Source organism: Capsicum annuum, chromosome 11, assembly GCF_002878395.1.
Source record: "Capsicum annuum cultivar UCD-10X-F1 chromosome 11, UCD10Xv1.1, whole genome shotgun sequence".
Lineage (NCBI taxonomy): Eukaryota > Viridiplantae > Streptophyta > Magnoliopsida > Solanales > Solanaceae > Capsicum > Capsicum annuum.
The window spans coordinates 230,638,765-230,653,575 of record NC_061121.1 but is presented as its reverse complement, the minus strand read 5'-3'; the positions used below and the strand labels follow the sequence as shown (position 1 = coordinate 230,653,575).

The following is a 14,811-nucleotide window of genomic DNA, read 5'->3' as shown; positions in this document are numbered from 1 at the left end:
TCAGGATTCTTGGACAGGAAACTTCTTCCTGGTAGTTCACTTGTTGTCTCAAATAATGAATGACTTCAAATTCCCAAGCCTATAACATAACGCCAATAAATCAAAACCATTATTGAATAAAAAAATGATGAATCATATCATGATAAAAGAAATATTTACCATGAAGGCCCATGGAAAGCCATATAAGTTGATTGTCTTTGGCGTTAACGGAGTCGACAAATATTTGACAGTCATTTTGAAGCTTTCATAACTCCAAGGATAGATGTTAAATGCCTCAAGATCCTCGGAGAGCTTTATTAAACCAACACTTATGTTGTTGTTAACGTCTCTCGCCCAAAGAATATTATGTACAAACCAAATCAAGCACAATGATTGTCTGTGCTTCTTTGAGAGTCCTTTACCTTTCAACGCTTCTATTAAATTTTTATTTTTGAAGCTTGGACCAACAATCGACACCAGGTCAGCAAGATCACAAGACATTTCTTTGCCTATTTTGGGTGTGCAAGGTATTTTTTTTGGGTTAGAGTAGGTATAACTTGAGAAGGAGAAGGAAGATAACATTTTAGTCCAGTAACTATGGCAAACTCCTTCCAACTAAAACAAAAAGGTATGCCACAGTAATTTATCCACACCTCATCCATCTTGTCTTTATTTTCATACATAAACCTACGCTTGAAAAGATCGTATACCATTTTCATCTGAAAACGAGCATTGTTATCCTTCAGAAAATCAAGCTATCGCCCAAACCAGCTTTCCATGAAATAAGCATCCAATTTTTGTTCTCAAAACAGCTGGCTTAACCACGAAATCACCCATTAAATCTGTGGCACCATCACACTGCATTATCACAAGATAATGATCAATGTTGAAGGTTTTAACCAACTCTTTGACGGAAGGGCTATTAGCATTTGGATCATCTCTTTTGAGATATTCCTCTTCCCCATGTTTATTATCTCCTGCTCCTGATTGAGATAACGTTTATTAAGCAAGCTCATAGAGTGGTAGATGTAGCTGAGCTGTTGCACTTGTTTCTTTACTTGGACTTGATTCAGTTTTTTTTCTTTTGGGAGCCATATTATCTTAAATTAACAGGAACATAAAATGGATTATAATTGATTAATGCATCATTAAAAAGGGATAACAGTAAATCTAACATGCACAACGGTAAGGTAAAATAACAGTTTCAACAGACCACATATCTGTTGCACCAGGTATGTTATCTGTTGCAACATATAACCAATCTGTTGCAACTGATGAGTAAACCATTGGAAACAATAAAAATAGATCTCTAATCTGTTGCACCAGGTAGTTTATCTGTTGCAACATATAACCATCCTGTTGCAAGGATGAATAATCCGTTGGTAACAGTAAAAACAGATCACTAATCTATTGTACCAGGTAGTTTATCTGTTGCAACATATAACCAACCTATTGCAATGGATGAGTTATCCGTTGGAAACACTAAAAATAGATCACACATCTGTTGCACCAGGCATGTTATCTATTCCAACATATAACCGACCTGTTGCAATGGATGAGTAAACCATTGGAAATAATAAAAATAGATCACTAACATGTTGCATCAGGTAGTTATCTGTTGCAACATATAACCAACCTATTACAACGGATCAGTAATCCGTTGGAAACAATAAAAATAGATTACTAATATGTTGCACCATGTATGTTATCTATTGCAACATATAACTGATATGTTGCAACGGATAAATAAATTATTGGAAATAATAAAAACAGATCACTGATCTATTGAAACATAGCATTCATCTGTTGCAAAATGAGCTATCTGTTGGATCAATATTGTTTAGATTTATCCCAAACAGAAGAGTCGTCTGGCGCAACAGATGAATGATCTGTTAGATTGTTCATTTATTGCATCAGATTTTCAGAGTTGCATCAGATTTTAATCTGGTGCATAAGATATTTTCATCTGCTGCATCAGATGTCTTCATCTGCTGCATCATATGTTTTATCTGTTGCAACACCATTTTTACCAAGACAAACAACAAATCAACCCAACAACACCAATATATCATATACACATACACTAAGAAGGGTCTCCACTAAGAACATCAACTGTGAACAAAAATCACCAACAAATCCGAATCAACAGTACGACAACAAGAAGAAGAAATGCCAGAAATTAAGGTTTTATTTAGTCCACATTTCAATACTAGAAGAGTAGTTGGCTCAAGTTCCTCTGTTTCTTCATATTTTTTACCTGTGAAAAAAGAAATGGAACGACGAAGAACTTGAAGTTATTGTTGCCGGAGAAGTCTTCACGTCGATTGACGGTTGACAGTCGAAAGGAAACACGCCCGACTATTTTTCGCCGGAGGTTGAAGTCGTCGGGGATTGAAGGGAGAAATTTGCAGAACTGTTGGTTGGGAGAGAGTTGAGAGAAGCTGTCGAGAGAGAGGAGAGAGACTGATTGATTTGAATTGAAGAGGGGTGTGGGTTGATTTGTATTTTTGAAAAGATCAGAAAGTTTTGAAAATATTAATCAAGTCCATAATTAACTTAATCAAGTTTTCTAATAATGTTTGACCCTTTAAGTTGGTCAATGTCACCAATACTTCATTCAAGACTTAAAAGATACATTTCCTTCAATTTTCTCTTGTTTCATAGACAAATCCTCCGTTAACTCTTCTTTTTTTTAATAATCTAAATCAACATTATTATTAAGTGATGTAAAAAAAAAATACTTAATGCTACTACTAAAACAATGTAAATTCTAGTAATTAAAGACATCAAATGAAATCTAAATTTATTTGAGAGAAGCCCTACACATACTAAAAAAATAATAAGAGACTTAAATGGTCAATAAAAAAGAAAAGACTTAAATGAAAATAATTCTAAAATATATAAAGAAATTTTAAAACAAAAATAAAAGTTATCAAAAGCTATAACATGACATAAAAAAGCTTGAAGAACGCACATAGGAGCAGTCCATATGATTTATATTTCGTCAATGCAAAAATTGGCTATCCCTTCTTTGTCCTTCTTTTTTGAATTTCATGTATTCGGTGACTAAAAATAGCTAGCCTCTCACTGTTACTCGTCATTCGTCATACTAAAATTCAGTAAACAATATCATCTTTGATCTCCATCATAAAGTTTATTCAGCTACCAATTTAAATCGTAGATTCCATCAATGTTTCAAACCTGAAAAACTACATAAAAGAAAAATAGTTAAAATAAATTTCCTATAAGAAATCTAACATTCGTATGTATGAATACTATATCAAGAACCCAACCAAAAAGAGTGATTTAGGCATCACACAAAACTGTTGTATAGTCAAGATGTATTGAGAAAAGGGTAAAATTACCTTTATTTTCTTCCACGATCCATATGTGCAATGGATATACACAAAGATGATAACCCTTTCAGTTGATAGCCGTAACCTTTTCAAAGGCATGATTCTACACATTGAGTGCTGAGAGTCTATTGAAAACAACTCCTCTGTCTTAGAAGTAGGAGCAAGGTCTGTAATGGTCATATAACACCTAGTTTTCCTCAACAGAGATACCAGCAAGCTTAGACTGGGAACACCCTTAATCGATGAGATCAAATTCCTATCTCCATATAAATGAAGGACGTGATCAAATATTAAATTCATCTCGCTTTATACGTTTCATACTAAGTCACAAACCACATGATTTAGAATGATGACCTACAAGCAGACTGCATGGCTTGTGCTTCGACATAAAAAATTCTCAAAACTAAAATCATAGATTATAAAGGAATTCTAAACACCGCTCCTAAAACTATACATTATTGATATGAATTAGAACATAAAAAGAATTTCTTAACCTAACCTAAACTAGGCTATAAAGTAGCATGACATCTACAGATTTTCAAAGCTAGCTTTCAGGTGCGGCAACTCAAAATTTCGAAGGAAAAAACTCAAACTCCAAGTTAGTTCTCAAACAAATCTTTTTTGAAACTCCTGAAACGCTCTTTATATTTTGATCTCTCCATGAAACTCTCTCTTTCTTCTGTGTGCATAGCGAATAGTGGATGTGGGGAGTTGAGGTGAGTGTTTTAAGGAAAAAAGCGATTTGATAAAGGAGGGTTTAAGGAATTAGGATTTGGAAAAGTTTTTTTCTTTTCTTTATATTTTAATTGTTTAGACTAATAAAAATATATAAAACTTAACTCCTAATGCTACTGAAATTGAAATAAGTATTTTCTTAACCAATACAACCCAATAAAAGTGGACAAAATTTTTCTACCATATGTTTTACTAGGTGAATTGGATGGGGAAGTGCATAAATTATAGTCAATTTTAACTATTAATTTTTCTTATCATATATTTAAGAATTTCATAATTATAGAAATTATTTTTCTCTTACCATATATTTTAGAACTCTTTAATTTTAAATATTATAAAAAATAATTGAATCAATTATGACACAAATACACAAAGTTGGATAAAAGGGGAAAAACGGATGTTTTTTTTTTTTTTTTTTGAAAATCAGATGTTTATTTTGGGTGAGACAAACCCATTATTACTAAGACGACACAAAGTTGGATAAAATTAAATTGTAGGAAACTTTATTAAGAAATGAAAAAAATCGGATGTTAAATTTAATATATTTATTTTGAAAAATTTAATGGTAGAAAAAAGAAAAAAAAATGATTTTTCTAAAGCGGAGTCTTATAATATATTATAGATATAGATTATAGATTATAGATTATAGATTATAGATATAGATTATAGATATAGATATGGAAAGCTGGTCGCAGGTGCGGTGAATCTTTCGCAATTGCAGAAGTCACTATTCACATGGCCCTTCGTAGGAGCGGTACTCCACTTTCTGCAGTCATGATAAAGCGCCACAGTTGCAGCTTCGCCGGTACAAACGAATCTCCAAAGGAACTGGCAATCCTTACCTAGCCCGACTCCACAAATGTGATCTTTATCATAGGAGCGACCCTGCCAATGAGGTGGAGGTTCGCAGATACAGTTGTTCCAAGGATCAACAATCCACCAACAACAACAACCAACATACTATAAACTCAGAGTCGACCCTCAAAATTCATCCGGAGCCCCGTGAACACAAATCAAATATGGTATCCAATTGAAAACGACATTCCAAACTCAATTGAATCGTCAAATTACCCAACAAAGATTGTGTGAACCGAATGTTGACCATATTCAACGCATATGTCGTAGACTTCCAACTTTTAAATCAACTGCTCGAAATTCATCCGAATTCCTCGAAACTCAAATCAAACATCCCACTGAGTAGAAATTACATTTCAAAGCTAACCAAACATCCCACTGAGCAGAAATTACATTTCAAAGCTAACAGGACTGTCAGAATTCTCATACAACTCAATTTCATTAATATTGACTTAAGTCAATCATACTACCCTTTAAATGTTTTAAAACGAAAATCTTGTATACTTTTCAACCCACCACCTCGAAAATCATCAAGTCACCCATGCAAGTAGATAAAAAATTCCATAAACAGCTATGGAAAGAGTTAAAATGATCAAAATGTATCGAAATTGAAAAATCACTATGTGTTATTACATTAATACATACACATGTAAAAGTAAAAACAATAATAAAAAAGACATTACTAGATTTTGCAACAAACTATAAAAACAATAATAAAAATATTATTAGATTTTGCAACAAACTTATAAAACGATTATTCAATCGGTAATGTTAATAAACTTAAATAAAAATCTATAAATACATTTATAAAATGTTATATAAATGAAGTATTGAAAATGATAAGGTTAGAATAGATATTACATACGATAATGAATTTTAAAGTTGTGAAAATTTTTTATTTTTAAATCAAAATTGAGGGGTGTAAATAATTTTCACCCCTCCATTAGTAATATAATTTTAGATTAATAGATAAATCATCACTATTTAACTAAGCAAATACATTAACTAAGAACATCATATCACTGCAAAGTTCTACAAAATTTGATCAAAATGAAATGATTTTTGTATAAAAAAAAAAAAGAAACAAAAGTGATTTTTACATAATAAATATCAATTTGAATGACCATGTGTAAAATTTACTCTTTATATCACCTTTCTCTATTTTGAAAAATTCACTTTGGTAGAAAATATTGAAGGTTTGAAACACACTAGGTATCTTTTTGGATTTACTATTTCTTGCTATACTATTACTTTTGGATAAGTTGTATACATGTAAATATAAAATATAGATTAAGAGCTTCAAGTTTAGACATTTATGTTTGTTTTTAAAGTTAGATAAGTTTTTATAAAGTATATATATAAATATATTTTGATGCCATATATTCTATGATCTAAATTACATTTAAAGACCATTATTTTAAAATCTGGTCCTAATCCAAATAATTTTTATTGTGTACCTAATTTATCAACAACTTGGACCTTCTTTTTGTGATGATTTAAGAGATACATGAATTTTTGTAAATTGGACTCCAATGGAAGATGGTATGTTTACTTGCATTCCATCATGAAAGTTGGTTTGGTTTTAATTAGAATCATAATTAATTTTTCAAATCAAAAGGGCTAATTACAATAGCATTTCTAGAAAAAATGTTTTAAAAAATATAAAGAAAAAGAAAAGAAAGAATAAGAGAAAATGAAAAAGCATTTTTTCGTTCTTTAATCAGAGATTTTGAAATAGAATTTTATGATACATTCAACTTTTGTATCGAGTAATATTGCCTTCAAAGTTGATATTTTTTTTAACATGAATTCAAATTAATCGAACCTTAATCTAAGAGGACAACGTTCTCTGATACATGAGTAAACTAAAATTATGACACAAATTCAATAGAACTTAATAATTTTAGTTTAATTTTTATATCTATTTTAAAATATTTATTAAATACATATAAATTCAATAATTAAAAAAAAATTCAAATTCATAAACTTTAATTCGTGGTTTTACTTATGACTGGAGGTACTTTAATAAGGTGGTTTTATACTTTATAAAATTCACTTTTTTTGTTTAGTCTTTTCAAAATAATTGTAAAATGATTTGGTTTTTTCTTGGGGTTTGGAAAGGAATTTCTTGACATTCTACAAGTTTAAAAGTGAAGAATTATAACCATCTAGAAATAAAGGAAAATAATACTACTTGTGCTTGAAGTATTTTGAAAGTTAGAGTTCATCTTTTTCAAAAGCATTTATCTACTTTAAATTAAAAAAATGTTTGTAGTTTTAGTTCGTGAAAATAGTCTCTTAAATATTATGTAAAATTGTAGATAATAATTGTTTATGATTCAATTTTTCTTCGAATTCTGCACATAATGAAAGTTTTAGTGCACCAGACTATCTTTTTATACTCATGATATCTAAGTTAGTATGCACACACCTTGATTATTTCTTTTATCAGGTCATACGTTAGAATAACCCAACAACACAACCAAGTTTAATATTACACTATGTCATAATGATTTGTCATGACTTACATACCACAGTTCTAAAAAAATATATTTTTTCCTTTTTCTTATAATCTTAAAATTATGATGATCTACCATAATTTACGAATAATTCAACAGGATAACTTGATTGAGTTCACCATGAAATAATACTAGTCAATCACAACTTTTTTACTATAAGATAAAAGTTGTATTTATCTACTAGTTTTCTAACACATGTAGTTGCTAATGGCGACAATTATAAAATGGGCACTTTGGTTGGAAGTTGCTATACTTCTTTAGCTTTACCAACTAATTAACATCACCATTATTAATATAGATTGTGATGAGATAGTTAAGATTTCTTCATCATTAAATAAAGATTTTGTATTTGAATTTTTAAAAAGAGAAAAAAAATATTATTAAAGAGAGTGACACTAACAAATAAGTTTTGCAATGTATGAATTTAAATTTAAGGGTCTTCAGAAATCTTATCTACCATAAACTTCTATATTTTTTTCAAAAGACTTCTAGATCTTTCAAATTTCCTAAGTAATTAAATTATTTATTTATTGCAAATTTCTAGTACATTCAAGGTACCACAAATCTTCATGCAGTGATGGCTTAAAATTTGATTAGGTATTATATATTATTTGAGACATTAATTTTGTTCACTCACATTAGAATAAAAAATAATGTGATAAAAATGTTATATCAATCACTATAAGTAAATTAAATCCAAATTTAAATTGCAATGGAATTAATCCATTGCTAGTTTTTTTTAAAAAAAATACTGATGAGGAAACGATCAAAGGATTTGGTGGGTGATAAAGTATATTTACATTTTTAATCAGAAGTGTCGAGTTCGAACTCTACGATTGAAGTCGTCTTTGCTTAAAAAAAATATTTATTAACCAATACGAGACTTTCCGATACGAATTCAGATTAATCGTGGGTGCAAGTGGCCACACTAGTATCTTCTTTCATTTGAGTCTGACATTCGAGTCCTAGATATAAAGTCGTCTTTGATATTGATAGAGAACATTTTACCCTTCAAAGTGAGATTTTCAGCGTAAATCTAAATTAGTCAAACTGTAAAACTGATACCATACCCCGAATAAAAAAACTAACATATATTATAGTACTAATTCATTGGACCCTATGTCTAGTAAATCAACAACAAAATAATTCATTCAATAGATCATGTGATTCTCTTCATTTTCATTTCAAACCAATTCTTGAGTACATTGTTCTTTAGTACCATTTTTTTTAGTGCATTATATTCTTCTTGTTTATGGTTTTTGGGGTCCATGTTCCCAAAATATGAATGGTCCTCATTATATATTATTCATAATATTATTATATGCTTAAGCTCTGGTTGTTATTTCATCCTTTTCTATTTTTATTTTGCTCGACATTCATTTTGAAGCCTGATTAAATTGATATCCAACACTCTTTTCGATCCATGTTTATTGATATCGATATTCACGTCTTCAGTAGCCTTTTGCGCAAGCCCTGCACCTTTAGTTCCATGCCCGACGAATGTTGTTTTTACGATCAATCGAGATCTCATTTACATGCACATATACCTATATAGTGTAGTCTCGATCGTACATTCGTTATAATTTTGTAAGCTTGTAAAAATGACTATTGAATAATGTATATACATAAAACCTAAAGATCAACTCGAATAAAAAGATAGACGTTAAACTATCTATTTCCAAATTAATATATATTTTTAATATAGCAAGGGACATCCCTCACCATATAATATTTTTTTGAAAAATTGTGCGATCAAAATAGCGGTGATTGAGTGTCAGGCTCTTTCATTATTTTGCAAGGGTCTCCCTCATTAATAATTAGCAAGGTTTAAATTAGCAGGACACTAAATCGCATAGCCTTCATTAAATCTTGATTAGTAGGGGATGTCCCTAGAGCTGGGCATATTTTGGTTTAAACCGAAAAAACCAAAAAATAGAACCGAAATTTAATTTTGGTTTGGTTTTTTATTTTTTCGGATTGATTTCGGTTTCAAATTTTAGAAATTTGGTTAAACGGGTTTTTTTTAAAAAAAAATTCAGATAAACCGAAAAATCAAAATTATATAAATAATATATTATAATATATATATATATATATAATTTAATATATATGTAAATATACTAAAAATATAATATAATCTGATATAATATATAGATTATAATCATTTAGTAACCCTAAATCCTAATATACTACTTTGTTTAGACCCTAATATTAACGTGAAGGCTGCAGCGGCGCTCAACCATCCTCAGTTCGTCAATTTATTTGAAATTTCAACATCGCCAACGACAGTTGTTTGCCCAGTTTATTTGCTCAATTCAGCACTGCCGTTGGCAGTCGTTGCCGAGTGCGGCCACTGCCAACGGCGATGACTCAGCGAGGTCGATATTTATAGTTATTTCATGCGTGTTGAATTAATTATATTTGGGAAAGAAAAATAGGTTTGAAAAAAAGATTATTTTTCTAGAAAAATCACAAATTTTAAATGCTCACTACTTTAATCTTTAAAACCGAAATAAAAATTCAAAATAACCAAACCGAATTTGTAAAAAACAAACCAAACCAAAATAATTTTGGTTTGGTTATGATTTTCATTTTCGTCAATCCGAAAATCGAAAAACCAAACCGATATTCAACAATCAAATCGAACAAACCGAATGTCCATCCCTAGATGTCCCTCACTAAATCGCAAGGTTTAACTCGTTTTAGAAGAAATATGAAGAGTAATTATGATTAGAATCTAATGATAAGTTTAAAAGATTAATCATGACAATATTCACTTATAATTAACTTTTTTATTTTTTCGAAACATGACTAATGCCTTTTTTTTCCCCTTTATCTTTAGATTCTTTTTCTTTTTCCCACCTTATGCACTTTTATCATTACAAGTTCAGCTTCTTTCTTTAAATTATGCAGCTTTTTAACCTTATCATATCCCTCAACTAAATATTTAAATTAAATCTTCACTTTCCCTTTTAAACTTTTTTTTTTTTAATAGATAAACATTTATACTAAATTAACAATATAGTATCTTTGACTTTAAATTATATTATTTTGGAGAAATAATGATTATAAGAGTTCCCATTAACGTTATCTCACAAGGGCAAACTCGAACCACTTTCATAATAATAACGATAAAAAATAAGATGTTTTTTTTTTTTTAACGGAAGGCAAAGTTATTTTATTTCGAATAATATAAGGGCATATTTTACCCTTATGGAATCTTGGTGCGTGGGTGGGTGGAGTGGGAGGGGGCGGGGGTTGAAACAATTCATCTAAAAATTTAATAGATTCATGGGGGTTGCAAAATAATTTAAAGTTTTTCTTCTACCTACAACAACATAACATTGCAATAAATTTATGCATACGTACCAACAATTTTTTTTTAAAAAGTACTTATTGCAATTAAATACTCCCTTCGTTTGTTTTTACTTGTCGACTATTAACTTGATACACACCGTAGAAACTATAAATAGTAAAGGTAAAACGAACATAAGATGGTAAGTTTTCGGGGGAAAGGTGCGAAAAATATCTATACTTTGGCGAAATTTGTAGTTACGCACTCTGAAATAACTGCAAATTTCGCTTAAGTACAGATATTTTTCGCATATTTTTTCCTAAATTTTCTATTGATTTTTCAAATTGAACAAGTATTATTATACATTTATTTTTAGTGTATATTGGACAAATAACGATGAACGAAGGAAGTGTAAGATCATTAATTACAAGTCGTTAATGAAAAAATAGGGAATAGAGATAGACACAGTTTATAGTTAAACAATAAAATACGTTGCTAATTCTATTTAGCGATGAATTAGTGATGAAGTTTGTAGATAATTCTATTTTTATTGTGTAATGAGTAACTCTTTTTAATAATAAGAATTAATTAGTAATGTGAAAAATGATAATTTAATTAATAACTATTATTATAAATTAAAATATATCGATAGTGTAAAAAAATATTTATAAATATTAGTGTAGCAAAAGAAAAAGTAAATCTTTCACCTCCATTGAAAATCTTAAATCATCTATTATTTATGCATATTAAATTAACTTTTTACATAAATATAATTTTTGAGTCAAATTTACTAAGTAGTGTAGATTTCGTAACTTTAACTATAATTCCACTTCTAATTATAGATAAATTAAATCTTATCTCTTGATATGTAATATTAGTTGCTAATCAGATAAAAATAGTACTAACTTACTATTATAGATTAAAATTCATTGATAATATACAAGACATATACATAACTTAAATTATAGGAAAAATAACATAAATATGCATCTTAACTTATCATATTTACACAAATTTTTACTTCTACAAAATAATTATAAAAATTTCAACTAATTACGTATCTTCATTGGATGTATCGGGAGAAAATTATGTATCTTTACAAAGAAAAAAAATGTATCTTCGTTGAATGTTTTATGTATTTCGACAGATTCAAAATTGGATATATCAAGAGCTAATTATGTATCTTTACAAAAAAAAAAAAACATATCTTCGTTGAATGTATCAAGAGTTAATTATATATCTCAACAAATCCAAAATTGAAATTTTTAGTAATTTGCAAAATGTTGAGATTTCTGTAATTAATCTTCAAATTTTCGAAATTTATGTTAGTTTCTATATATTAGTAGTATGAGTAGTCCAAGATAGGTAACTTCTAAGAAACTGAGAATTCAATGTTAATAAATCATATCTTAATTAATTAATATAATTGTCTTAGTCAATCATCAAATCCAATGTTACAAGAATCTGATTAAAATTTATAAGCAATTTCTACCAAATTTCCATCTTAATAGTTAATTCCACTTGGTCAAATTTCCATTAGCAATGTACTTAAATATAGTACAGTATATAGTTATTAAATCCCATATCCTATAATTCTATAAAATAGTAAAAAAATATTACTATTTTTTAATTTCATTTTTTTAATTGATAGTTCTAGATAATCTAACAGTGAAAGAAAACTTTTTAAAAAGCATTTACATAGATATACATCTTAATTTGATTTTAAATAGCAATTAAACACGTTAACTTTAAGGATGCACATCTAGATACCATAACTCGTCTTTTCCTCGATCAATTGAACATTCCAACTTATAAAGAGATCATCTAGACACCTTAATGCATCTTCGCTATGTCAATTGAACACTTCAACTTAAAAAAAAAATCATTTAGATGCCTTAACTCGCCTCCGTTGTGTCAGATGAACACTGCAACTTACAGAATGATCATCTAGACACCTCCAAGCTATCTGTATCACGTCAACATCGTGTGTCCACGGAAAACAACAACAACAATGAAATATCCAGTGTATTCCCACAAAGTTGGTCTGAGGAGGGTAAAGTGTACGCAATCCATACCACTACCTCAGATGAAGTAGAGAGGTAGTCTCCGATAGATCCCCGGCTCAGGACAGATAACAGAACAATCACAAGAAACATAAAAATAAACAACAAAATAGGATATTACACCGCTAAATAATAAACGAAATAAGACATCGATAGAATAATACTATAAACTATCTATTCGAGATCACAAACATCCTCAGAACACTACGGACATAAAACTGCACGAAACTACAAACACAAATATATTCTCAAAGTCGAAGTATTTAATTACTAGTTGAAACCAAAGGTAATATTCCATCTATATATCATTGTCATTAAAGAAATAGTAGTATAAACTTCTTGGCATTCTTCCATTCTTTCTCTTTCTCCCTTCTCATAAGTTGCAAAAATTAAGGTAAGAGAGAGAGAATTAAAAAAAAAAAAAAAAAAAAACAAATCATATTTAATACCTTTACATGTGCTTGTCATAGAAATAAATTTATGCTTCTCCACATAGAATAATTCCAAAAAAAAAAAAAAACTTTCTCCATTTCCTCTTAAGTTCCCAATTTTTTTTTTTCAAGAATGAGGGATTTTGCTTCTTGTTCTAGTTATTCAAACACTTCCTGTTTCCCTCAAAATTCTTCAAATACCCTTTCAACACAAAACAATGTAACATGTTTGTATAGGGTAATTTTGTCCAATAAAAAACAATTCTTGATCACAGTATCATGGTCCAAAACAAATGTGTCACAAAGTTTGTACATACAATTTGATGATAACCCTTCAAATTCCTTCAAACTCAGCGCGAATTCGCGTATTTTCAAGAAAAAAAAGGGGAGTAAAGCAATTGAATTCGACGATGATCATACTAAAGTTGAAGTCTTTTGGGATTTATGTGAAGCTAGGTATAACCACAACATGTCTAGTCCTGAACCTATTGATAAGTACTATGTTGTTGTCACATTTGGCTCTGAACTTGGGTTAATTCTTGGTGACATAGATGAAACAAAGTTCAAGAATTGCAATGGTATAGCCAAATTTAGTCTTATTTCAAGACAAGAACATTTTTTGGGCAACACCCATTATTCAACAAAGGCAAAATTTTGTGGCAATGGTTCAAAACATGACATATTAATAAGTTGTCATCATCATGATCATGCTCACAATTCTCCTGTTTTATCAGTTTGTATTGATAAGAAGATGGTGATAAGAGTGAAAAGGTTACAATGGAATTTTAGGGGGAATCAAAGTATTTACTTGGATGGTTTGTTTGTTGATTTTATGTGGGATGTTCATGATTGGTTCTTTAATACAACCAATAGTAGTAGTAGTAGTTGTTGTGGTGTTTTCATGTTTAGAACAAGAAGTGGATTGGAGAGTAGTAGATTGTGGTTAGAAGAAGATAAAGACAAGTTGTTGATGCACAAGAATCAAGATAAAGTTCAGTTCTCATTCATCATCTATGCATGTAAGAGCACATAACTTTTTTTTTATGGTTTTTCATCTTGTGTTCGATTTTCGTTGTTACTTATCGTGATTAATTTGAGTTTACATCATAACGATTTATTTTTTTCTATTCTATGGACTTGAATTTGGTATCTCCAATTATAGATGGAGAAATTCTATTCATCCCACTATATTTTTCGGTGAGGTAAAAGCACATGACTTTTTTCTGTTTTTTCATCTGGTGTTTGGTTCTCAGTTTACGTTCCTGACTAATTCGAGTTCGCATTGTGAAGTTTTTTTTTGTATTCTCCAAACTTGAATTTGATATTCTGATTATAGATAGAGAAATTCTACTCATACCACTATATTTTTCGATTTTGTAAGAGCACATGACTTTTTCTGATTTTTTATTTGGTGTTCGATTCACATTTTAGGTTTTTCATTAATTCGAATTCGCACTGTAAAGATTTTTTCTCTATTGTCTGAATTTGAATTTGATATCTCTGATTAATAGATAATGAAATTCTATTCATCCCACTATATTTTTCGGTGGTGTAAGAGCACATGACTTTTTTCTGTTT

The 14,811-nt window shown here is 29.5% G+C and overlaps 1 protein-coding gene across 1 annotated transcript; it reads left to right on the top strand.

Moving 5' to 3' along the window:
- Positions 1–13,179: 13,179 nt before the first annotated feature.
- LOC107846877 lies at positions 13,180–14,436 on the top strand. The gene has a single exon (XM_047399896.1). It carries the CDS (start codon positions 13,367–13,369, stop codon positions 14,264–14,266), a length of 900 nt encoding a protein of 299 aa, XP_047255852.1. The 5' UTR covers positions 13,180–13,366; the 3' UTR covers positions 14,267–14,436.
- Positions 14,437–14,811: the final 375 nt, after the last annotated feature.